We start from the raw sequence: 26822 nt of genomic DNA on the forward strand, positions 1-26822 counted from the left end.
CTTTGGTGGTGGTGGTGTTACTGTGTGGGCAGGTGTGTCTAGTCAGTACAGAATTGCCCTACACTTTGTGAATGGTACAGTGACAAGCCCATACTATCTGAATAACATCATTAATCCAGTCATTGTGCCCCTGCATGAACAACACAGGCCTAATTTCATCTTCATGGACGACAATGCTCCAGCTCATCGAGGTCGTATCATTAGGGAACGGCTGCTGGAGACTGGGGTACCTCAGATGGAGTGGCCTGCACTTTCTCCAGACCTGAATCCCATAGAAAACCTATGGGATCAGCTGAGTCGCCGTGTAGAGGCTCGGAGCTCTGTACCCCAGAACCTCAATGTCCTGAGGGCCGCCCTTCAAGAAGAGTGGGATGCCATGCCTCAGCAGACAATAAGTCGACTTGTGAACAGCATGAGACGTCGTTGTCAAGCTGTAATTGATGCTCAAGGGCAAATGACAAGTTATTGAGACATTGACATTTTTTGTTGTGGTATACCCACCACTGTTGTTGGCTTTTGTTTCAAGAAATTGTTTGAGATGAGGAAATCACCAGTGCATGCTTCTACTTAAATGCCCTACTTTCATGATATAATATCACTGTAGCATGAACTTTTTACATTTTCCATAAATTTCACCCGAAAGCCAAATATCCCTAACTTTTTGTGAGTAGTGTATATATACGTGTGTGTGTGTGTGTGTATATACACACATATACAGTACAGGCCAAAACTTTGGACACATCTTCTCATTCAATGCGTTTTCTTTATTTTCATGACTATTTACATTGTAGATTCTGACTGAAGGCATCAAAACTATGAATGAACACATGTGGAGTCATGTACTTAACAATAAAAAGGTGAAATAACTGAAAACATGTTTTATATTCTAGTTTCCTCAAAATAGCCACGCTTTGCTCTGATTACTGCTTTGCACACTCTTGGCATTCTTTCGATGAGCTTCAAGATGTAGTCACCTGAAATGGCTTTCACTTCACAGGTGTGCTATATCAGGGTTAATTAGTTGAATTTCTTGCTTTATCAATGGGGTTGGGACCATCAATTGTGTTGTGCAGAAGTCAGGTTACTACACAGCTGACAGCCCTATTTGACAACTGTTAGAATTCATATTATGGCAAGAACCAATCAGCTAACTAAGGAAAAACGAGTAGCCATCATTACTTTAAGAAATGAAGGTCAGTCAGTCCGGAAAATTGCAAAAACTTTAAATGTGTCCCCAAGTGGAGTCGCAAAAACCATCAAGCGCTACAACGAAACTGGCACACATGAGGACCGACCCAGGAAAGGAAGACCAAGAGTCACCTCTGCTTCTGAGGACAAGTTCATCCGAGTCACCAGCCTCAGAAATCGCAAGTTAACAGCAGCTCAGATCAGAGACCAGATAAATGCCACACAGAGTTCTAGCAGCAGACCCATCTCTAGAACAACTGTTAAGAGGAGTCTGCGCCAATCAGGCCTTCATGGTCAAATAGCTGCTAGGAAACCACTGCTAAGGAGAGGCAACAAGCAGAAGAGATTTGTTTGGGCCAAGAAACACAAGGAATGGACATTAGACCAGTGGAAATCTGTGCTTTGGTCTGATGAGTCCAAATTTGAGATCTTTGGTTCCAACCGCCGTGTCTTTGTGAGACGCAGAAAAGGTGAACGGATGGATTCCACATGCCTGGTTCCCACTGTGAAGCATGGAGGAGGAGGTGTGATGGTGTGGGGGTGTTTTGCTGGTGACACTGTTGGAGATTTATTCAAAATTGAAGGCACACTGAACCAGCATGGCTACCACAGCATCCTGCAGCGACATGCTATCCCATCCGGTTTGCGTTTAGTTGGACGATCATTTATTTTTCAACAGGACAATGACCCCAAACACACCTCCAGGCTGTGTAAGGGCTATTTGACCAAGAAGGAGAGTGATGGAGTGCTGCGGCAGATGACCTGGCCTCCACAGTCACCGGACCTGAACCCAGTTTGGGGTGAGCTGGACCGCAGAGTGAAGGCAAAGGGGCCAACAAGTGCTAAACACCTCTGGGAACTCCTTCAAGACTGTTGGAAAACCATTTCAGGTGACTACCTCTTGAAGCTCATCGAGAGAATGCCAAGAGTGTGCAAAGCAGTAATCAGAGCAAAGGGTGGCTATTTTGAAGAAACTAGAATATAAAACATGTTTTCAGTTATTTCACCTTTTTTGTTAAGTACATAACTCCACATGTGTTCATTCATAGCTCTGATTCCTTCAGTGAGAATCTACAATGTAAATAGTCATGAAAATAAAGAAAACGCATTGAATGAGAAGGTGTGTCCAAACTTTTGGCCTGTACTGTATATATATATATATATATATATATATATATATATATATATATGTATATATATATATATATATATATATATATATATAGAGAGAGAGAGAGAGAGAGAGAGAGAGAGAGAGGTAAAGGTATAAGTATATAGATATAGATAGACTGATGGATTGTTTCAAGATTCAAGCACACTCAACACAGTATATCATACAAGTCAATTAACATACACACACACACACACACACACACACACACACACACACAAATAGATAGATAGATAGATAGATAGATTAAAAAGATGAGCTGATTAGATTTTGGAGGTCAAAGGTCAAGGTCAGAGCGACCTCGTCCTGTCTTGTTCATCTCCTAAACCTTTCCACAACATCATTAATGCCTTTTAAGCACACTCCTTTGCGGTGGCTTCCAGAACCCTGGCTGCCCCCGTCCAAGTTATTGTGATAATAACCTTTAGAGTCAAATAGTGTTCTCAATGTACAAGTCGCACAAGTGATTTTTCTCAACTAATTCATTGAGTAAACTTGTTTTTTTTTTTTTGTGTTAGCTAAGCATCTTGACCAAATGGTTGTTCATTCCACTTAAAAAATGGGTTACAATTACACTTCATAAGTTGGAGTTTTTATAGTGCTGTATAACTCACAAACAATAGTTGTCTGAACTAAACTATTCACATTGACAGTACTATTTTTGAGAAACATTGCGTAAATTTGTTTTTTCAAGTTACCTCAGCAAATTGCCCAAGTGGTTGTTCACTTGACTTAAAAAAACAGGTTAGGATAACAAATCATAAGTTGGCGTTTTTACAGTGTACCTACACAGCTAAAAAAGACAAAAATGACTTTTATTTATTTATTTATTTATTTATTTATTTAAAATACCGAACATACCGACATGAGCAAAGTGACGTCGGTTATCGTCATAAATTACGGTATCGGTAAATTTTCGGTATATCGCCCAGCCCTAGGAGGAACTGTGATCACATCTGGGAGAACTCTGAGTCCGTATTGGTGAAGTGACCCTATCACAAACTTCCAGTCTTATAGCCAAGGTCTGGGGTTCTCTATGCAATTATTCAAGTTGATCAGTTGAAACAGTCAGAAGTATTCATGCTTGGAGAAAGGTTGTTCATAGTCAGTGGCGCGGCAGGTAGCCACAAAACCTTACAGTTAACAAAAGCCAAGCACAAAATTACCTCCCCCTCAAGAAGTACAAAGCATTATGAAATATATCATGGTGTATAAAAGTTTATAGCAATGAGTTCCGATTTCACAAACAAATATACACTTTGAAATTACACATGTAGGCCTTTCCTATTGAGCGATTTGCCAATTTACCATCTTCAGGTCAAACATTTGAAATGCACAAAATGTATCTCTAAATGACATGGACAAATTACCAAGTAATTTGCAGAGCATTCCCTCGCTTTCAAAGAAATGAACCTGTTGATGGAGGTAACCTTGTGACCCTCCATGTAGTGTTACCTTGACACCACCCCATTAAGGGGGAAGATCTTTAAACTGATATCAGCCTAGCCAGTTCTTTGAATATTTATAGACATATTGTTGAAATTTAAATTATGGCTAACTGATATTCTACAGAGCTCACTTACATTTAACTTACATATTCTTTGACATTATGTTTAATATCTATGAGGGTACTGTCCAAAGAAAGGGTTACCAAAGTAACATGCAAGCATGTCAGCCATGCTGCTGTGTTGCTTTTGGTGCTGGTAAAACAGGACACGGGGTGCATGCAGAAACTCGCACCTCATAGTATTTACTCCATGTTAGTTTGGTGTATTTTCCAAGGAAGTGAGAATACATCAGTTCAAAGCATGTTATCTACATTCAGAACTACTTGTTACTGGTGTATTTCCTGTCAAAAAAAAAAAAAAAAAAAAAAATTAAACATTTGGTCAGTCTCTGTCTTTGAGTTGATAGTGCACTCAGTTAAGCTGTTTTTCTCACCAGCGGTGATCACAACTCCAAAACATATATTTGAAAAGCACACTTTATTGTTGGTACCTAAAGAAGTATTTAAAAACGTTTCATTTGATAAAGACTAAGTAACTTGGCAAAACAACTACTAACTAGCAGCCAAGTTCATTTTCATTCTCCTAATCTATTTTTGTTAGTGTGCCGTCCTCTTGTTTTCTCATTTCTCCCAAATATGAGACAGAATATCATCTAGAAAACATTATTTTACTGGTTATCTTTGTTATTACACATGAACAGCATAATTTGTCATAAGACATAGACAGACATGTGGTGCCACAAGGCCTATGAATGTTTGAGCTGCTTATTTCTTGGACAGAGAAAACTGTGACAAACATCTTCTAAGGTTGTGGTGGCAGCTCAGTGTCCCAGATGAACTTCAGTCCCATATCACCCAGTCGCTCCTGGAGGATCTGATCAAACGTCTCACTCTGGGCCACAGTAAAGGTGTTCTTCCAGTCACCGATCTTACCTGAGGGGAAAAAAAAATAATAATAAAAATATATACATAGATAGATATATGCCTGCTGTCTATTTACATTAACTTGTACAGGATCTGCAGTTCAGATGATAAATTACCTTTGCGCATGAATTGTCCTTTGAGTATTTCCTCTGGCATGAACTGATAATTGGCCTTTGGGTCATTCTTCATGTTCTTGAAAGTAGTTTTCTCAACAATTTGATCAATGACTGCCTCACTCAGGTTTTTGCCTAGGAAGCTGCAGATCTTAATTATTGCTGCCTTCAGGTCCTAAAAGAGAAACACAATAAAGTAGAGAAACAAAATCAAGCAGAGCAGACAAAGAAAACTGAGCATTGTTCAAGAAATGACTTACTTGATGGTTAATATTAATAGACATAACTCACATTATGAATGAGAATTTTTGTTCCAGACTCTTCACCAGCCTCAGCTAACTGCTCCCTAAAACTCCTGAGGGGAAACTTTGAGCCTGGCAGAGCTAAATCTTACCAAAACCATCTCTTCATATGTCAGGAAAAGGATGTTGTACTGGTCTCTCTCAGCATGCCACTCCCTGATGTGATCAAACCAGGATGATCCAGCAACTGTTTAATGACATGAAATTCATGTTTTTGGTTAGATATTCACCTCAAATCATATCTTTTATTGGATATTTCATGAAACATAATTAGACAATATCTGTGAAGGAGGAAATATGGCCAACATGCTTAAGGCCATAGTCTGCAGATAAAAAAAGTCTTACTTTTTTACTTGTTTGAACACCAAGGTGGCCCTCTTCACTTTCCACATCTTTGATAATCAGTAAATGTTTTTGTTAACTCACCATTTCCCACCAAATATTGATCCAGAAAGTCCTCAAAGTTCTTCGGGGTCTCCAACCCAGCAAAGATACTGCAGAAATGGTAATAGGACACAATGTTGTCCTTTGGGTTCCGCATCACATAGATAATCTGCCATGTAAATGTACAAGAGTCAGCTAAGAGCCTGTCTCTCTTAAATGGGGAAAGAAGTAGATGTGAAACGCACATTTTGATTAACTAAACTGTTCCAATTCAACACACAGTCTATTGCTCAGTCTTTTACCTTTGTCCTCTTATTCTTCAGGCCTGGAGGCAAGAGGGTGGGGGTCAGATGAGAGGCCAAAAGCCGAGGAGAAGGTCGTAGGGAGTAGTCTTCAGGATCTTCTCTGTACTCCAGCCATGGCATTTGCTTTGAGTTGTTGGGATAAGCAGGAAGATCAGTGTCTTGCTCCAAGATGGAGATGATGATGTTCTGAGTCCATACGGTGCCTGTGTGTAAAAAGCTCAGAGACATCTGAATATGGCTCCTACCTTATTATGACAGTGCATCGAGTCAAGAAAGACTAATAAAAACGGTAAGAGTCTTAGCTAAAAATTGCACTAAATTTCTGAGAAGTCATTGTACTTACCTGACTTTGGATATGTGACCAGGAATATGTCACTGTCACGGATCTCAAAGGTCTGGAGTGAATCAATGTACTCTGCAGTGGTGTGTCCCTTGGTAAAGTTGTAGTTCTTATACTTGAACAGGTACTGATCAACACTGAGCTGTTCCATTCTGACTCAACCAGGGAGATCCAAGCTTACTGCCACAGAGTCACAGCCTATATGACCATGCCAGGCGAAGAGGAGCAGAGATCACAAAGTGGTTGGACTTTGACAGGGTACATCCCATTTGTTTATCCTATGTCTTGTTTCCTTTCCTTTCTCACAACCTTGTCTACTACCAGATAGGAGGATTAGGGGGAAAATAAACTGAAGGGAGTAAAGTGAATGAGAGGAGGAGGGACAGTGATCACAACTGGCAGAACTCTGAGTCCATTTTGGTGAAGTGACCCTATCACAAACTTCCAGTCTTATAGCCAAGGTCCAGGGTTCACTTTGCTATCCAAGTTGATCAGTCGAAACAGTCAGAAGTATTCATGCTTGGAGAGAAAGGTTGTAAAAGTTCATAGTCAGTGTGGTGCAGCAGGTGGCCACAAAAGTTGAAGAGTCAACAAAAGCCAAGCACAAAATGACCTGCCCCTTAAGATGTACAAAGCATTATGAAAGACATTATGGTGTATAAAAGCTTATAGCAATGAGTTCCAATTTCTCAGAGAAAAGGAAAGTTACTGTCTACATTTAAACACAAACAAATACACAATTTGAAATTACACTTGCAGGCCCTTCCTATTGAGCAATTTGCTACTTGTCCTTACTTGACCTTCTTACCTTTCCTCTAGCACCATCCTCAGGCCAAACATATGAATTGCACATAATGTATCTCTAAAAAAAATGTAATTGACAAGTAGTTTGCAAACCATTCCCTGGCTTTCCAAGCAATGAACCTCTCGAAATTTGTAACCTTGTGACCTTTTGTGTAGTGCTACCTTGACACTACCCTATTAAGAGGGAAGACCTTAAAACTGACACAAGTATAGCCAGTTCTTTCAATATTTATAGACCTATTGAAATTTAAATTGTTGTTCTACTGAGCTCTTGTTTACATTGAACATACATATTGCTATACCCAGCTTGTCCAGAAGAGGATAACAAAGGAGGGAGGTCCACACAGTAACATCTTAAAGAAAAACAATTTATTAAATATACGTTAACAGAAGTCAAAAATATTTAACAAGAATAAATAAGGGACAGGGAAAATAAAAAAAACAAAAATGACACCTAAGGCCTGTATCATGAAGCAAGCTCAGTTTTCCCTGGATTTCTCAGACCTATCCAGCTGCACTAACCGAGACCATGGTGATCAGGGACAACCAGTATCACAACGCTGGTCATCAACTCGCTCACTCGATCTACGTTTGCCTCATCAAGAGCTGTGAACGCGCACCGCGGCTGCCGCGAAGAGAAGGCAGAATGCTTGGCAACAAATTGCCGACTGCATAAATGCGTAAGTTACACATCAGTGGCTCAAGTAGTCCACATCTGACACTGTACTGCCCAGATGTGTTTTGTGTATGACAGGTAGGCTAGAGTTGAATTCCTCCAGGTGTGTTCCCTCATGGGTTAAAAGAACGTGGGAGCAAGTAAAAATTAGACACAAGAACATCATTGCATCTGGTAAGTTTGCCTTTTTAATGTCATTGCGTTATACAGGCTATAATAAAGCTAGAAGCTGACGCCACAATTCAATCACGTCAGTACATCAAGTTGATAGCCTGAATAAAATCAGATACTGAGCTACGTTAGAACTCAGCAGGAACAAAAGGCAAGTATAAAGGCCTACTCGCCCTCTTGAATGAAGGGTAGAAATGATCCTTTTTCACATTTGCATCAGCGAGCTGTCAGTTAGGCCCATTCTCTCACCCAGGAATAATTTGCCCCCCAAAACATTTAGAGTCATTTTAAATGTCCCTAAAATGTTGTGAAATGCCTTTAAAATACTTTTAATTATCAAATTTCCATATATCAGAGAACTGTTTTTCCACCTCCCGGGCCACCACCTTCTTTGCCCCTTGCTCGCGATTCTCTGTGCCCTGTCCTCTCACCACCTTCACAGCTTCAGCATAGGAGAACCCCCCCCCAGCCCTCACCTTCTGGACCTGAGATTCCCTCCTCATGATCTCACATTCCCCAAACGCCACACTGTGATTTCCCCCACAGCTGCAACAATTAGGCTGCACCCCATTTCCACACTCCCCATAACCATGGCCCCGCCTCACATCTAGCGCACCTCCTCTTTTCCTTACAGATCTGAGCCGTATGGCCAAACCGCTGGCAATTGTAACACCGCAGTGGCCTTGGCACATAGGCCCGAACTGGATAACTAACAAACACAAGGAGCACTCTACCCCCCTCAATCCTGCTATGGTCCTACTAGGTTCAGGATAGGTTTCCTATCCCAATGAGAGGTTAATCAGCTTTGTGATACAGAAAATCTGGAGTGGAGCCTGATGTTATCTCGCTGCTTCATGATACAGGCCTCAGGAGTCATTTTTGGTTTGTTAGTTTCCACTATCCCTTATTTATTCTTGTTAAATATTTTTGACTTCTGTTAACGTATCTTTAATAAATTGTTTTTCTTTAAGATGTTACTGTGTGGACCTCCCTTCTTTGTTATGCTCTTCTGGACAAGCTGGGCATAGCAATATATAAGATACATGCAAACAAGAGCTCAGTAGAACATGAGTGGACTTCAATTTAAATTTCAATAGGTCTATAAGTATTGAAAGAACTGGTTATACTTGTATCAGTTTTGAGGCCTTCCCCCTCAATGGGGTAGTGTCAAGGTAGCACTACACAAAATGTCACAAGGTTACAAATTTTGAGAGGTTCATTTCTTGGAAAGCCAGGGAATGGTTTTCAAACTACTTGTCAATTACATTTCTTTAAGAGATACATGACGTGCAATTCATATGTTTGGCCTGAGGATGGTGCTAGAGGAAAGGTAAGAGGGTCAAGTAAGGACAAGTAGCAAATTGCTCAATAGGAAAGTCCTACATGTGAAATTCAAACTGTGTATTTGTTTGTGTTTAAATGTAGTCAGTAACTTTCCTTTGCTCTGAGAGATTGAAACTCAATGTTATAAGCTTTTATACACCATAATGTCAATTTCATAATGCTTTGTACTTTTTAATTAATGGGCAGGTAATTTTGTGCTTGGCCTTTGTTGACTGTTCAACTTTTGTGGCCACCTGCTGCACCACTGACTATGAACTTTTATAACCTTTCTCTCCAAGCATGAATACTTCTGACTGTTTCGACTGATCAACTTGAATAGCAAAGCGAACCATGGACCTTGGCTATAAGACTGAAAGTTTGTGATCAGGTCACTTCACCTAAATGGACTCAGAGTTCTGCCAGTTGTCATCACTGTCCCTCCTCCTCTCATTCACTTTACTCCCTTCAGTTTATTTTCCCCCTAATCCTCCTGGTAGTAGACAAGGTAGTGAGGAAGGAAAGGAAACAAGACATAGGATAAACAAATGGGATGCACCCTGTCAAAGTCCAACCACTTTGTGATCTCTGCTCCTGTTCGCCTGGCACGGTCATATAGGCTGTGACTAGGTGGCAGTAAACTTGGATCTCCCTGATTGAGTCAGAATGGAACAGCTCAGTGTTGATCAGTACCTGTTCAAATATAAGAACTACAACTTTACCAAGGGACACACCACTGCAGAGTACATTGATTCACTCCAGACCTTTGAGACCCGTGACAGTGACATATTCCTGGTCACATATCCAAAGTCAGGTAAGTACAATGACTTCTTAGAAATTTAGTGCAATTTTTAGCTAAGACTCCTACAATTTTTATTAGTCTTTCTTGACTCGATGCACTGTCATAATAAGGTAGGAGCCATATTCAGATGTCTCTGAGCTTTTTACACACAGGCACCGTATGGACTCAGAACATCATCATCGCCATCTTGGAGCAAGACACTGGTCTTCCTGCTTATCCCAACAACTTTAAGCAAATGCCATGGCTGGAGTACAGAGGGGGTCGTGAAGATTACTCTCTACGACCTTGTCCTCGGCTTTTGGCCTCTCATCTGACCCCCACTCTCATGCCTCCAGGCCTGAAGAATAAGAGGGCAAAGGTAACAGACTGAGCAACTGACTGACTGTTAAATTGGAACAATTTAGTTCATCAAAATCAACACGTCCTCACTCTCAATGCGTCAACAGCCTGATGAATGGTCAGGGTCCCTTAGCGTCGCAAACAGTGTCCACTGAAAGTCAGTGAGGATCCGTGCTGGACGCACGGATTCTCGGCTTCAAAGACCTCACGCTATGGGTGGTGGTTCATAGATCCCGGAAGTGCAAATTTAATCGATATTCTGAAAAATAGTTCTGATTATTAGCCATAATGTAACTTATCACGAGCTATGAGGTTGTGTAACGATGGCATGTGTCCACAAGTCCCGTATAATATCAACTTTATTTTAAGAAAACATGTTTTATTCGCGATGTCATATCACGGAGAAGCACTACATTACCCATGATCCTAATCAGCGACGTGTTTGATTTGACAGTCTTAATCAATAAAGTGCATGAAAGTCGTCAAATCTTCTTAAAAGAAGATTATAATATGCTGATATGTTGCGCCATTGAACACCACCCTTTCAGTCAGCGAAACACAGCGGGTGGAAAAACCATGGAAACACGTCAAAATAGCACTAAAGATTCCTTTTTTTTCATAACACATCCTTATTCGTGATATAAACATTTGCTACATGTTAACATTATACTTTTGCTGTTGAAAAACTACCGTATGTATGTTTTCTAAACCTAATTTCAAAACTTTTACCCTAACCCGGAAGAGGGGTACCAGAACTACAATCTGTGCGAAGTTGCAACACACAGAGGTGTCCTGCGCCATAGGTTTTGTAGTTCTAATATGTTATGTCTATTATGTGATGTTGTGATCACAAATTTTGCTATCTTAATTAAAGTTTTTGGGTGTGGGAAGAACGCCTGTTTGGTCTTATTTTATTTATTTTTTTCTTAAGATAGTGAAATCATGTTTTTTTCCATGTTTTGACACTAGTCAGTGGCACCCCTTATTGGTTTGCCATCGGGTATGATAATACCCGAGCTTTCCAAAAATGTTGACCCCATGTCTGTGCCAAATCAAAATGCATAATAGATATGTAGGGAAGAGCAATTCGTACCAGCTATGAAAGTTTTTTTTTTTTTTTTTTTTTTTTTTTTTTTTTAAATCATGGCTGCTTGTCGGATTACATGAATGGCATAAGACTGAATGTCCTGCATTGTGCACCTTGAGACAACTTTTGCTATAATAACAAATAAAATTGAATTGAAGTGAATGCCAAAAGACTCCCTCAGTTCAGAGGAGTAAGACTCACATTTTACTTTACTCAAAATTGAGGCAATGTTAAACTGCTAACAAACTGATTACAGTGGGGTATACAATTTTCTTTTTTTTTTTCATGGCAGATTATCTATGTGATGCGAAACCCAAAGGACAATATTGTATCCTATTATCATTTCTGCAATATCTTTGCCAACTGGGAGACCCCCAAGAGCTTTGAGGACTTTCTGGAGCAATATCTGGCAGGGAACGGTGAGTTAATAAAAAGATAAACTAATTAACAAGGATGCTGAAAGTGAATAAGGGTACTCTGATGTTGAAATAGGTGAATAAAAAAAGAACATGTCATTAAACAGTTGTTGGATCATCCTGGTTTGATCACATCAGGGAGTGGCATTCTAAGAGAGACCAGTACAACATCCTTTTCCTGACATATGAGGAAATGGTTTTGGTAAGATTTAGCTCATGGTTTCCCCTGGGGATTTTCAGGGACCATTTAGCTGAGACTGGTGAAGAGTCTGGAACAAAAATACATTTCAAATCCATTTGATGTTTTGCATGAAGTGAATCATGTTCATTAATATTAAACATGAAAAAAAGTCATTTCTTCATCAACGTTCAAAGCTTCCTTTCTCTGCTCTGTTCTCTGTTTGATTTTGTTTCTTTGCTTGAATTTGTTTCTCTTTTAGGATCTGAAGGCAGCAATAATTAAGCTCTGCAAATTCTTAGGGAGAAATCTCAGTGAGGCAGTGATTGATCAAATTGTTGAGAAAACTACTTTCAAGAACATGAAGAATGACCCAAAAGCCAATTATCAGTTCCTGCCAGAGAAAATACTCAAAGGACAATTCTTGCGCAAAGGTAATTTATCATCTGAACTGCAGATCCTGTTCAGGTTTATGTAAACAGACAGCAGGCATATAAATTTATTTTTTTCAGGTAAGATCGGTGACTGGAAGAACACCTTTACTGTGGCCCAGAGTGAGAGGTTTGATCAGATCCTTCAGGAGCGACTGGGTGATATGGGACTGAAGTTCATCTGGGACACTGAGCTGCCACCACAACCTTAGAAGATGTGTATCACAGTTTTCTCGGTCCAAGAAATAAGCAGCTCAATCATTTGTGGGCCTTGTAACACCACATGTCTGTATATGTCTTATAACAAAATATGCTGCTGGTATGTAATCACAAAGATAACCAGTAAAATAATGTTTTCTAGCTGTTATTCTCTCTCATATTTGGGAGAAATGAGAAACCAAGAGCACAGAACATGAAAAAAAAAAAAAAAAAAAAAAAAAAAAAAAGATCAGGAGAATGAAAATGAACTTGGCTGCTAGGTAGTATTTGCTTTACCATCTTACTACTCTTAGAAAGTAATGAGTTACTTAATCTTTATCAAACATAACTTTTCAGAGTACTTCTGTAGTTACCTAGAATCAAGTGTGCTTTTCAGATTTGTATTTTGGTGTTGTGATCACCACTGGTGAGAAAGACATCTTTACTGAGTGCACTATTAACTCAAAGCAGAGAGTGACCAAATGTTTTCAGTGTTTTTTTTTTTTGTTTTGTTTTGTTTTGTTTTTACAGGAAATACACAAGTAACAATTAGATCTGAATGTAGATAACATGCTTTGAATTTCATGTATTCTTGCTTCTTTGGAAAATACACCAAACGAACATGGAGTAAATACTATGAGGTGCAAGCTTCTTCTTCTGGTACACCAGCAGTAACAGCAACACAGCAGCATGGCTGACACTGGCCTTGTATTTGGTCAGTTTCCCAGAGAAGGGCAGCAGATGGAAAATTTCAGGGCTAGGCCTAGTAAGTCTCTAGGAGTTGCCCATGAGCCTGCTCAGTGTGAGACATTATTCTGGGGAATGACTTGGCTAAGGCAAGTGTGTGGAAAGATGGTCCCCCATTGTTGTGTGTGGATTCACCCCTTCAGGAAGCTGCGGAATCAGATGATTATGCTAAACAGCACCCTAAAGGCTGAGTTATGCTTCAGCGTCAGAAGAGTGTACGGGGGTTGTGCGAAGCACGCATTTCCTACGCAGCGCGTGTTTGTCCAACATACCTCTGCGAAACACACTGAGCAATTTTCCGCCCACCAACGTCGCTGCTCTTCTGTACGTCTTTGTAATGGCGAGAGGACGAGTCGTATAGGTGCGGGTACTTGCGCACCTCCTCGGCCAGGCGTTCTTCCGCGAGATCCAGCACTCTCCAAAGTTTTCAAACACAACCAAGGAGTCGAGACACAACAGTTGTTTTAAAAACGGCGCTGTCGGCCGGCACAACAACAGGATGTGATGCCGGTTGCAACGAAATGCCGGAAATGATGTACTTCGGCGGACCAATCACAGCTCTTGTGGGGCTGCGTAGGGTCCGCGTAGTTACAATTTTTGGGAGGCGCGCGGCAAGGCTCTGCGGCGGTCGCACAACCCCCGTAAGCTTCGCACAACCTCCGTACGCTCTTCCTACGCGGAAGCATAATTCAGCCTTAAGGTTTTGCCCTCCTGTGCAGTCTGAGGTCGGTGAACAGATCAAGCTCTCTAGGGAAGAACAAATTTCTGAGGGAAAGGAGCAGTGTAAATTGTTTGCTATCCCATTGCCATCACTGTCTATAGAGGAGTGTATTAAAGGCCCCATGCTGTACACTTTTCCAGGGTTTAATTTTAACTGTTGGTATCCCTAGCAAGATGTATTTGTGGTTATGAGTACCTGTGGTCTGCTAAATACAGTTTCACAGCTCCTCTCTCTTGCCTTTCTCCTGGAGCTCTGGCAGCACGGTTCGTTTAGCCAATCAGAAGAGAGAATCAGCATTTCTCCACTGATTGGCTGACTGTTTTGAGTGACATATGGTCGGGCCAATCACAGGCAAGTTAACGGCTATAATGTTATCAACGGTACTAATGAGAAACTTTACACTTCAGAAAATGTTACTGTCTTGATGAGACAGAGACAACAAATCACTTACTGGTTGCAGGTTGACGTTGATCCAGACAATGTGGGGACAGCAGGATCCTTTATCAATAGTTTCTTTGCGAAAGCGGCATTGTATTGGGTCAGGTTGATAAAACAGTCGGCGCTGAAATGAGCTGAACAGACAAGCAAATTTGGACTAAAATTCTGCGGGACCCGGGAAAAAATTAACATCAGCCACTGGTCTGTAACGTGCGTTTCTTTTGGAAGAGTGTGCAGTGAAACATGAGTCTCCTTGCATCTGTCTATGGTGCAACAACATTTCTTCGACATGTCGCTAACTTGTTAGCTTGTTACCTGGGGAGCGGAGGCCAGCAGGCTAGTTTAAGTGGGAGGAGTAGCCTTATGTGTGACATCACAAAAAGGAGGAAGTGCTGTCCGTGCGTTTTAAAGGGAGAGTTTAAAAAAACGGGCTGTGTGCATTTCTCCATTTATCACAGGTTTAATGCATGGGACAGTATTTATGTGGACCCAAGACCTTCCTTATCACGAAAAAAACAACGAAAATTGCACTTTTCATGCCATGGGGCCTTTAAAGGCCTGATAACAATCTGACTGTTCACTTGTTGAAGAATTCCACAACAGAACCTATGATGATCTATGTGATTTAATTGTGTTTAACAGTTAAAAGTTCTTTACCTGCACACCTTTCTACTTACATCAATGATTGAAAGGTAAAGACACCTTCTGCGGCTGCAGTTCTCACTGATGAATGTATTTTAACACACGGTACTGGCCTTGTATTTGCTCAAGTTCCTAGAGAAGAAAATTTCAGGGATAGGCCTAGTAAGTCTCTAGGGGTTGCCCATGAGCCTGCTCAGTGTGATGTGAGGAACTTTCTAGGGCCAGATGGAAAGTTTGATCCTAAAGCACAAGCAGTAGATCCCACAGTGAAATCATGGGCATGGGCATTAGGCCGTAGGCTGGTATATCTGTTTGCCTGCCTCTGCTTCCTTTCTTAAAGGTTCCTCCCTGATGGTCTGGCCCCTCCTGGTGACACCTGTTTGAAGCCTTTATAAAAAGGGTGGCTCCAAAATGGCTTCTTCCCTCTCCCTCAGGTTCAGGTTACTTTATTCGTACCCGTAGGTAGATTTGTCCTGCAGTGAGTCGTCCAAACACACATACACATCCAAACATTGGAAGTCGGGTGCCTCCCCGGCACCCACCTTGGTTTTGTTTGGGGTTATTTTGTATTTGTTTTGCTTTTGTTACTGTTTAGAGCTGAGGCCTGTATCACAAAGCAGGATTCAGGCTTTAGTGAGATAACTTCAGGCTCCGCTCTGGATTTTCTGTCACAAAGCTGGTTCACCTCATTGGAATAGGAAACCTATCCTGAACTAACTAGCCTGCTCCGAGGCAGGCTAGCTTTCAGGACAAGATTGAATCCAATATAAAGCACCATGCCCTGGCCAATCAGCTGTTTGAGAAAACATGGCCTGCCCATTCATTGAGAATCCCATTGAAGAAGGAGCCCAAATAGTGAGGAGAGCATTACTGCGTGGAAGGATTTTCCTGGACCGATCAAATCCGTTAGATTTTGCCGACGACTATCTGTATGAGAGGTACCGGTTCTCACAGCCAGGCCTTAAGGAACATCTGTCAGATTCTGGAGCCACATATTGGCCGTGCAACCCACAGGAGCGCTGCCCTGACTGTCCCTCGGGCTGTCTGCATCGCCATGTAATTTTTCGCTACAGGGAGCTTCATGTATTCAGTTGGAGATGCAGAGAGGCTCAGTAAAAATACAGTCTGTCGAGCTGTCTATCAAGTTGCCTCTGCCCTGACAAACTTGATGGATGACTTTATCATCTTTGCAGGCCACCTGCCCGCACATGTCATAAAACAACGATTTTTTGCCATCGCAGGTGGGTCAATATCACAAGAGAATTTGCATTTAATGTCATATTCATTGTAATGGGTAAAACTTAGACTGTTCGAAATGCATGTTGGCCGAGCTCCTGCACTTTTCTTTAAATACATAGATTTACTCCATGCAGACAATTTACGAGCAAAATGCAAAACATGATTGGCTGGAGTCTACTTGCTTCTTTTGTTTGTTTGTTTGTTTGTTTTTTAATTACGTGAGAAATAGGTTTTTTCTTATTCTTGGCTAATTCCAGTTCCCTCCATGATTGCTTGGCGACCAAAGATCGGACATCTCGTAACGTCCTCCATCTGAGCCCCAATAAAAACTTTGCTTTACATGGTCCTGATAACCTCACGGCCTCAGTTGATGAGGTTATTGGCCGACTTCACTCTAACATCAAACCTGCCGCTGAGAATCTCAGTGTCATTTTTGACCAGTTCATGTCTTCATGTCTCAAAGCTCGCCCAGTGTTTTCTTTAAATGAGAAACATCTCAAAAATAGCTTATCTTTTAGAGACCTCGAACTTCTGATTCACACTTTGATTTAGTCCTTTCTAGATTATTGTAATTCCCTCTACACACAAGCCTCTGTAAAGCTGCCTTAAATATTTTACAGTTGGTTCAGATTATTTAGTAGAACGAGCTGTAGGTCCCACATAATCTCGTTCTAGTACTACCACTACAACTACAAAAATTAATATACTACTACTACTGTTGTATCTTTATTTTATTGATACAGTATTTCATTTAATAGTTCATTAATGCAGTAGTTATTGAGTAATTCATGTGGTTAAAAAGGTAAACTATTTACAAGGAGTCATTTGTTTTATTTGGTTAGTTTAAGTTAATTTACTGTAAACATTGACTGATATAGACCACAAGGTGGCAGTAGGGTTCTACGCATCGAGTAAAAAGGGTCACGAAGAAATGTTGCTCTTGGCTCCGAGAGAGAAAAAATGGTGAAGATGTTTTCAGTAATGCAATGCCGTGATTCGATATTATGGAAAAAGGTCTGATTATTAGCCATAACGTTGTGACCATCCAAGGCAGACTTACCACGAGCTATGAGGTTGTGTAACGATGGCATGTGCTTCAGCCGAGTCCACAAGTCCCGTATAATATCAACGTTTTATTTGCGATGTCTTATCACGGAGAAGCACTACATTACCCACAATCCTAATGTTTATCAGCGACGTATGGACAGCATGTCATCCTCAATGTCCACCACCTGTAGAGACAGTATGGAATTGTTTGTGAGGGCCAGCTCCTCTGCAGGGGTGTATTTTTCACCAGGCCCACCACGCTCCGTCTGCTTCTGCAAATTTTTCTTCCTATTGGCTGTAGCAGTGAAAATCAGAGGGGGAAATATGGTTAAGTTGAAGCTGCTTCCATGAGGGATTAGAGACAAACCATACAACCTCGCATAATAGACTAGAAAGAGAAAGGACGTAATAAAAATGTGAAACAACACATTTCAGCCTAGCTAAAAGCTGCCTGGTATACACAGCTGACATTCTGTAGGAGAGTAAAACAGAAATGAGGTCATTAAGGGGAATTTGATAATTAAAAGTATTTTAAAGGCATTTCACAACATTTTAGGGACATTTAAAATGGCACAATTAATTAGCTCTAAATGTTTGTGGGGGGCAAATTATTCCTGGGTGAGAGAATGGGCCTGATTGACAGCTCGCTGATGCAAATGTGAAAGGATCATTTCTGCCCTTCATTCAAGAAGGTGAGGAGGCCTTTATATTTGCCTTTTGTTCCTGCTATGTTCTAACGCAGCTCAGTATCTGATTTTATTCAGGCTATCAACTTGATGTACATGAACACGATTGAATTGTGACATCAGCTCCTAGCTTTATTATAGCCTGTATAACATAATGACATTAAAAAGGCAAACTAGATGCAATTATGTTCTTGTGTTTAATTTTTACTTGCTCCCACGTTCTTTTAACCCCTGAGGGGTTACACCTGGAGATACTATACCTGTCATACACGCAACACATCTGTGCAGTACAGTGATTTCATGGGTTTCAGCATCAGATGTGGACTACTTGAGCCATTGATGTGTAACTTACGCATTTATGCAGTGGGCAATTCGTTGCCAAGCATTCTACCTTCTCTTTGCGGCAGCCACGGAGTTCAATTTAGTATGTAAATTTTGTTTTTCCTCCTCATACTTTTCCAGTATTATATGCTGCTCCTCTGCTGTGAAATATACTGTGCGTTTTTCCTTGTCGCTCATGTTTGAGATTGGTCTTATGCCTTGGAACCTGCCACTTATACGTGCACATTCGCGGCTCTTGATGTGGCAAACGTAGATCGAGGGAGCGAGTTGATGACCAGCGTCGTGATACCGGTTATCCCTGATCACCATGGTCTCGATTAGTGTATCCGGATAGGTCTGAGAAAATCAGGTGGTCTGAGGTCTGAGAAAAAATTGAGCTTGCTTCGTGATACAGGCCTCTGCTCTAAACAGTAACAAAAGCAAAACAAATACGAAATAACCCCAAACAAAACCAAGGTGGGTACCAGGGAGGCACCAGACTTCCAGCAGGGAGAGGGAGGAAGCCATCTTGGAGCCACCCTTTTTATAAAGGCTCCAAACAGGTGTCACCAATCCCTTAATGAGAGAGGAGGGGCCAGACCATCAGGGAGGAACCTTTAAGAAAGGAAGCAGAGGCAGGCCAACAGATATACCAGCCTACGGCCTAATGCCCATGCCCATGATTTCACTGTGGGACCTACTGCTTGTGCTTTAGGATCAAACTTTCCATCTGGCCCTAGAAAGTTCCTCACCTCACACTGAGCAGGCTCATGGGCAACCCCTAGAGACTTACTAGGCCTATCCCTGAAATTTTCTTCTCTAGGAACTTGACCAAAAACAAGGCCAGTACCGTGTGTTAAAATACATTCATCAGTGAGAACTGCAGCCGCAGGTGTCTTCACCTTTCACTCATTGATGTAAGTAGAAAGGTGTGCAGGTAAAGAACTTGTAAGCTGTTTGAACACAATTAACCCTCCTATTATGTTTGGGGTCAATTTGACCCCATTCAGTTTTTAACGTCTCAAAATAAATGCTTAACATCATTTTTTTTGGTTCATATTTTATGACTTTTCCTAATTTAATGGATACTACCGGGTAAATATGAAATTCACACAATGATATGTTTTCAGTGTCCTGTACGCATTTTGTACGCATCGGTGGTGTTTGGGGTCAATTTGATCCCAGGCTGTTTTAGCTGTATAAAACATCATTTTAAACACATTTGTTTTGGTTTTTTTGGATGATATTGAGGTCACTATAACATGCAATTTGATAATCTTCAAAAAACTTCCCTCTGCTTTAGGGCCCTAACCTAACATAACCATACCTGAAGTAGTACGGGAACCACTGACATGGGTGGATATGGGGGGAGATATTGGGGAGGGGAAAACATAATACCTATGAGAACTTTGATATTTCCCGCACTGTGAGGGTGGGGAAATATGGTTCCCACAAGGACATTGATAGTTCCCACCACATGGGGGAGGAGCAAACATATAGAAGCTTGCACAGCAGCCTTCTAAATCATTTCTCTTGTTGCTCTGTGTACTCTCACTTTATGCTCTCTCTTAGTTGAATATGAGCGCTAAGCAAAGGTTTTCTGCCACTGAGGTTTTGTCACAGCTCTTTGACCGTGAAGTGACACAGAGGAGAATGTGTCTGAGACAGAGGATCATGTTGAGGAGGACCCTGGTTATGAGGCATCCTCCTCTGATGAGAATGAAACCCTCAGTGTTGACCCTCCTGTTGTCTCTCAACCACCAGCAGACACGTTACCTTCCAAAAATGGAGCGGTATTATGGTCCCTCTCCCACATGAACAACAGGGTAGACTTAGTGCTGCTAATGTCATCAAAATGGCTCCAGGCCCCAGCAGATGCGCTGTCAGCCATGTCCGAGACATAAAATCAGCATTTGAGCTCTTTGTAACACCATCAGTCAGAAAGGATATACTTGTGATGACAAACTTAGAGGGGAGGTGTGTATGGGGACAGCTGGAAAGACTTGGATGTGACCCACTTGCAGGTCCACATTGGGTTACTCACTCAGAAGTTGTGTTTCTTTTGCCTGGGTTCAAATTGACCCCGAACATAAGACATGTTACTATCTTTGATAATAGAAATTGTTTTTCTTTCCAAATATTATAAATAACAAAAATCTGTTCTTAGAAATAATATAAAACCATTAAAACACCAAAAATATATTTATTTCCAATTTTAGGTCAATCAGTGAGATTTTATGGTGATTTGCATATTTTTCCATAGTCGCGTAATAGGAAAACTGGATGTATAGGTGGGGGTGGGGGAGGGTTATGTTTTATTTAAAGGACTATTTAGGTAGTCAACAAAGAAACCTAAAGTACCTGACACAAAAATTTTGGTAACAATTTTAATTATAATAATTTTGTTGAGGTTTAAACTGCTGGGGTCAAATTGACCCCAAACATAAGGGATGTTAGTAAAATTTGAACATAACAGGAGGGTTAAATCACATAGGTTCTGTTGTGGAATTTGTTTTTTCGTGATAGGGAAGGTCTTGGGTCCACATAAATACTGTCCCATGCATTAAACCTGTGATAAATGGAGAAATGCACACAGCTCGTTTTTTGAAACTCTCCCTTTAAAATGTGCGGACAGCACTTCCTCCTTTTTGTGATGTCACACGAGGCTACTCCTCCCACTTAAATTAGCCTGCTGGCCTCCGCTCCCCAGGTAACAAGCTAACAAGTTAGCGACATGTCGAAGAAACGTTGTTGCGCCACAGACGGATGCAAGGAGACTCATGTTTCATTGCACACTCTTCCAAAAGAAACACATGTTACAGACCAGTGGCTGATGGTCAATTTTTTCCCCGGGTCCCGCAGGATTTTAGTCCAAATTTGCTGTCTCTTTGGCTCATTTCAGCACCAACTGTTTTATCAACCTGCCACAATACAGTGCCGGTTCGCCGGTGTCTCCTGTCATCTGTGGTTCGGGATCTGAGTCGGGCTCAAACATATGCAGTCGTATAACATCATGCTCAGCGATAGCCATGACATCCGTACATAATATAGATCTGTATAAGATGATAATTCCCTTTTACTGGTGAGCACCACTGAGCACTGCTGAACAGCGTAGGTTTCAGTTACTTGCCTGTGATTGGCCCAACCATATACCACTCAAAACAGTCAGCCAATCAGTGGAGAGGTGCTGATTCTCTCTTGTGATTGGCTAAATGAACCGTGCTGCTAGAGCTCCAGCCCTGCGTTCCAATACTCATACTATCATACTATTTAGTAGGGAAAAAAAGATTTAGTGTGTCCCAATACATAGTATGTCAGATGCAGTATGCCAAGAGTACCAGGATGTTCTACTATATCCGGTCAGATTTCGCAGTATGGATTTCAGCATGCTGCTCTCGCCATTCTGACCCACAATCCTTTGTGCAGCGGACGTTACGTCGCACTGCGTGTACAGGCCACGCCCACATACGGACGACAACAAAACACACATATCGCACAAAACTCGCTCAGTGACCGCAGAAGCGACAGGAAGATAGAAGATAATAAATATGACAGAGGACAGCGCAGTATGAAACAGCACCGGCATTTTGACAACAACATTCAAATTTGCCGCTACGGACGGCGGCGGAAGTGAGCGAGAGGGCCGGACTTCAGGGACGATGTATGTAGTGTGTCCCAATAGTATGCATATGCATATTTCATACTAAACTACATACTTTGTAAGGGCAGCTGCAGTATCTACTAAAAGTAAAAAGTATAAGTATGTGATTTGGAACGCAGGGCAGGACAAAGGCAAGAGAGAGGAGCTGTGAAACTATGGCCCAATCCCAGTGTACACCCTCACACACTCACGGACTTTGAGGTGCGCTCCCGTTAAGTCCATGAGGGCTTAGGGTTGTCCCACTGACAAATCATGAAGTACGTGAGGGATCTCTCGCGGACTTTTTGAGCCCTTAATGCACCCTTTCCGTAAGTGGGCATCTCCGCAGACTTAGCGTTAGGGAATTACCCATAGTTCATTGCATTGTGACATATGAGATGAATGCCCTGGGGAAACCAGCTGGCGGCCGCTATAAAAGCAAAGTGAAATGAGCGAATTTGTAAACAAAAAACATGGAGGGTGCAATCAGCAGTGACGCCGCAAAAAAGAAGAAGTTCTCATGTGAGTATAATATTTTATATAAAACAAAAAACGTAAAATAAAAAGTCCCAAAGCTGCGATTGTGAGAAACATGATGTATCGCTGTTGACAACCAAAGGGCTGTCCCATTCCTTTTTACAGTACTTCAGCCCCTTGCAGCCTCACGCACTCAATCACTTTCCAGGTGCAGCTACTTATGTGAGGGCTTAGGGAGGAGATTGAGATTCAGCCACCATATTGCAGACCACAGGTACTCAAAACCACAAATACATCTTTCAGGGATATCAACAGTTAAAATAAAACCCTGGAAAAGAGTACAGCATGGGGCCTTTAATGTTGTGACAGCAGGAGAATCACACACACCAAAGCTTGGCGGTAGATTGTCAGTATGACAGAGGTGACTGGCAGCTTTTAAGGTCTTTAGATTTTACATAAACTTTGCATGTCTTACATAGTCAGTCAGGTAATAAAGCAATAAAAACTTTCACATCACCAAAAACAGACCTAGTTAATGAACAGGCCTAGCCATGACTTCCAAACAAGTAACTGACCACTTCTAAATAAGATCAGCAGGCAGAGGGTCTGATCCATTGCAAATATCACCAGCTTAACTCTGCGGTCAGACAAAGGCTAATGCAATACATGATTTTAATGGTAAATTCCTTCACACTTCCCACCCCAGAAGCAGAGCACCAGCGAGTAATGTGAGCCAAATCCTGACATTATGTTGAATATCTGTGAGGTCCTGTCCAAAGAAAGTGTTACCCAAGTAACATGCAAGCTTGAAATGTTGTGTCAGTGTCAGCCATGCTGCTGTGTTGCTGTGCTGGTGTAAGAGGAAATGAGGTTTGTGAAGAAACTTGCACCTCATAGTATTTACTCCATGTTAGTTTGGTGTATTTTCCAAAGAAGCAAGAATACATCAATTCAAAGCATGTTATCTACATTCAGACCTACTTGTTACTGGTGTATTTCCTGTCAGAAATAAACAAACAAACAAAAAACAATCAAACAAACAAAAACAACAATAACACTGAAAACATTTGGTCAGTCTCCGCCTTTGAGTTGATAATGCACTCAGTAAAGCTGTTGTTTTCACCAGTGGTAATCACAACATCAAAATACAAATCTGAAAAGCACACTTGATTGTAGGTAACTACAGAAGTACTCTGAAAAGTTATATTTGATTAAGATTAAGTAACTCATTACTTTCTAAGAGTAGTAACATGGTAAAGCAACTACTACCTAGCAGCAAAGTTCATCTTCATTCTCTTAATCTATTTTTGTTAGTGTTCTGTGCTCTTGGTTTCTCATTTCTCCCAAATATGAGAAAGAATATGAGCTAGAAAACATTATTTTACTGGTTATCTTTGTGATTACACATGAACAGCATAATTTGTCATAAGACATATACAGACATGTGGTGCCACAAGGCCTATGAATGTTTGAGCTGCTTATTTCTTGGACTGTGACAAACATCTTCTAAGGTTGTGGTGGCAGCTCAGTGTCCCAGATGAACTTCAGTCCCAGATCACCCAGTCGCTCCTGAAGGATCTGATCAAACGTCTCACTCTGGGCCACAGTAAAGGTGTTCTTCCAGTCACCGATCTTACCTGAAAATAAATAAATAAATACAATACAATACAATACAATACAATACAATACAATACAATAAAAAAAAATAAAAAAAATGTATATGCCTGCTGTCTGTTTACATGAACCTGAAGAGGATCTGCAGTTCAAATGATAAATTACCTTTGCGCATGAATTGTCCTTTGAGCATTTCCTCTGGCATGAACTGATAATTGGCTTTTGGGTCATTCTTCATGTTCTTGAAAGTAGTTTTCTCAACAATTTGATCAATCACTGCCTCACTCAGGTTTTTGCCTAGGAAGCTGCAGATCTTAAATATTGCTGCCTTCAGATCCTAAAAGAGAAACACAATAAAGTAGAGAAACAAAATTAAGCAGATCACAGCAAGAAAACTTTGAGCATTACTCAAGAAATGACTTACTTGATGGTTAACATTAATAAACATAACTCACATGATTGTGGTGGCACTAGCCTAGTAGTGCAGGAGAGTAATGCAGCCTGGGCCTGAGTCCTCCCTTGTCCCACCCCCCATTAATCAGAGCCAGGAAATATAAGACACCTGTGGCTGCAAGTTTGTTTGCACCAGGTATGTGCTCAAAGTAGTTTTTGTGGATCTTTATTGCTACACCAGTTAATTTAGCATGTGTGATGTGTTGGCTGGCCAGGTATGAGGTGATTTCCCTCCTGCACCCATGTAAAGCATAGACCTCAAGGTGGTGAATAGGATTCCTCCTCACAATTAAGAAATAGTAAAGCGAGCTGAGTTAAATGTGGTTTCCCCCTTCTTTTAGGTCCTCCTGCCCCTTGGACTACTGCTGCTTTGCCTTATTTGCCTTTTGTCCTTCTTGACTTTCATTTACTGTTTTGCTTTGCTTTATTTGTTAATTTGTCCTTTGTTGTGCCCAGTTGCTTTGTCATTTATTTGCCCCTCTTTATTTTGCAGCTGGGATACATGGTTATTTGTTGTTTTGAATTGCTTTGACTTTCTGCAAGTTCTTTATTTTAGGAGTTGAGAGGCATATTGAGAGGCTAGGCACCTGCGGTGAGGTCCCTTCATTTTTGCATGTGAGTAGTTGCACTGGGACACCATAGACTGCACCATTTTGTTGTTTTTTACTATTTTTCCCTTTTCAGCAGCTCCAGCCCCTGCCTTTTGCTTTGATTATTTTGCTTATTTTCAATAAAAGCTTCAAATTATGACTACTTGCCTCTGCCTCCTAATTGGGGACAAACCTGAGTGTCATTGAACAGTATTTCCGTTGGTGAAATTCCCCAGGTGGCATTGTCTGGCTTTCTATTTTTCCCTTATGGCCATATTAACTTCCAACAATCCCAACCTACCCTCCTACTCTTGCAACATTATGAATGAACATTTTTGTTCCAGACTCTTCACCAGCCTCAGCTGAATGAACCCTAAAACTCCCTAGGGGAAAGTTTGAGCCTGGCAGAGCTAAATCTTACCAAAACCATCTCTTCATATGTCAAGAAAAGGATGTTGTACTGGTCTCTCTCAGCATGCCACTTCCTGATGTGATCAAACCAGGATGATCCACCAACTGTTTAATGACATGAAATTCATATTCTTGGTTAAATGTTCACCTCAAATAATATCTTATTGGATATCTTATTAAACACAATAAGGCAACATTTGTGAATGAGGAAATATGACCAAAGTGCTTAAGGCTAGAGTCTGCAGATAAGACTTACTTTTTTTGTTTTACTTGTTTGAACACCAAGGTGGCCCTCTTCACTTTCTAGATCTTTGATAATCAGTATATGTTTTTGTTAACTCACCATTTCCCACCAAATATTGATCCAAAAAGTCCTCAAAGTTCGTTGGGGTCTCCAAACAAGTAAGGATACTGCAGAAATGGTAATAGGACACAATGTTGTCCTTTGGGTTCCGCATCACATAGATAATCTGCCATATAAATGTACAAGAGTCAGATGAGAGCCTGTCTCTCTTTAATGGGGAAAGAAGTAGATGTGAAACACACATTTTGATTAAACTGTTCCAATTCAACACAGTCTATTGCTCAGTCTTTTACCTTTGCCCTCTTATTCTTCAGGCCTGGAGGCATGAGGGTGGGGGTGAGATGAGATGTAAAGAGGCGTGGCGAAGGCCGTAGAGAGTAGACATCATTTCTAGCTATGTGCTCCAGCCATGGCATTTGCTTTGAGTTGTTGAGATAAGCAGGAAGACCAGTGTCTTGCTCCGAGATGGAGATGATGATGTTCTGAGTCCATATGGTGCCTGTGTGTAAAAAGCTCAGAGACATCTGAATATGGCTCCTACCTTATTATGACAGTGCATTGAGTCAAGAGAGGCGGATAAAAATGATTGGAGTCTTAGCTAAATGATGCATTAAATTTCTAAGAAGTCATTGTACTCACCTGACTTTGGATATGTGACCAGGAATATGTCACTGTCACGGATCTCAAAGGTCTGGAGTGAATCAATGTACTCTGCAGTGGTGTATCCGATGGCAAAATTGTGGTTCTTATATTTGCACAGATATTCGCTGATCTGTTCCATTCTGACTCAGTCAGGGAGATCCAAGTTTACTGCCACCGAGTCACTGCCTATATGA

General features: G+C 41.1%; 3 protein-coding genes across 3 annotated transcripts; 1 reads left to right on the forward strand and 2 right to left on the reverse strand.

Moving 5' to 3' along the window:
* Positions 1-4668: 4668 nt before the first annotated feature.
* LOC115363668 (amine sulfotransferase-like) lies at positions 4669-6385 on the reverse strand. Its single transcript, XM_030057945.1, has 6 exons — positions 6238-6385; positions 5892-6097; positions 5632-5758; positions 5298-5392; positions 4907-5078; positions 4669-4799 (listed from the first exon to the last, which is right to left on the reverse strand). The coding sequence occupies exons 1-6, from the start codon at positions 6383-6385 to the stop codon at positions 4669-4671; spliced, it is 879 nt and encodes a 292-aa protein (XP_029913805.1).
* Positions 6386-9871: 3486 nt separating this feature from the next.
* LOC115363670 (amine sulfotransferase-like) lies at positions 9872-12670 on the forward strand. The gene is made up of 6 exons (XM_030057946.1): positions 9872-10019; positions 10160-10365; positions 11726-11852; positions 11957-12051; positions 12290-12461; positions 12540-12670. The coding sequence occupies exons 1-6, from the start codon at positions 9872-9874 to the stop codon at positions 12668-12670; spliced, it is 879 nt and encodes a 292-aa protein (XP_029913806.1).
* Positions 12671-24013: 11343 nt separating this feature from the next.
* Positions 24014-26822, reverse strand: LOC115363277 (amine sulfotransferase-like). Its single transcript, XM_030057387.1, has 6 exons — positions 26626-26822; positions 26280-26485; positions 26026-26152; positions 25693-25787; positions 24394-24565; positions 24014-24251 (listed from the first exon to the last, which is right to left on the reverse strand). Exons 1-6 carry the CDS (start codon positions 26765-26767, stop codon positions 24121-24123), a joined length of 873 nt encoding a protein of 290 aa, XP_029913247.1. The 5' UTR covers positions 26768-26822; the 3' UTR covers positions 24014-24120.

Source organism: Myripristis murdjan, chromosome 8 (genome assembly GCF_902150065.1).
Source record: "Myripristis murdjan chromosome 8, fMyrMur1.1, whole genome shotgun sequence".
In the NCBI taxonomy this organism is placed as follows: domain Eukaryota; kingdom Metazoa; phylum Chordata; class Actinopteri; order Holocentriformes; family Holocentridae; genus Myripristis; species Myripristis murdjan.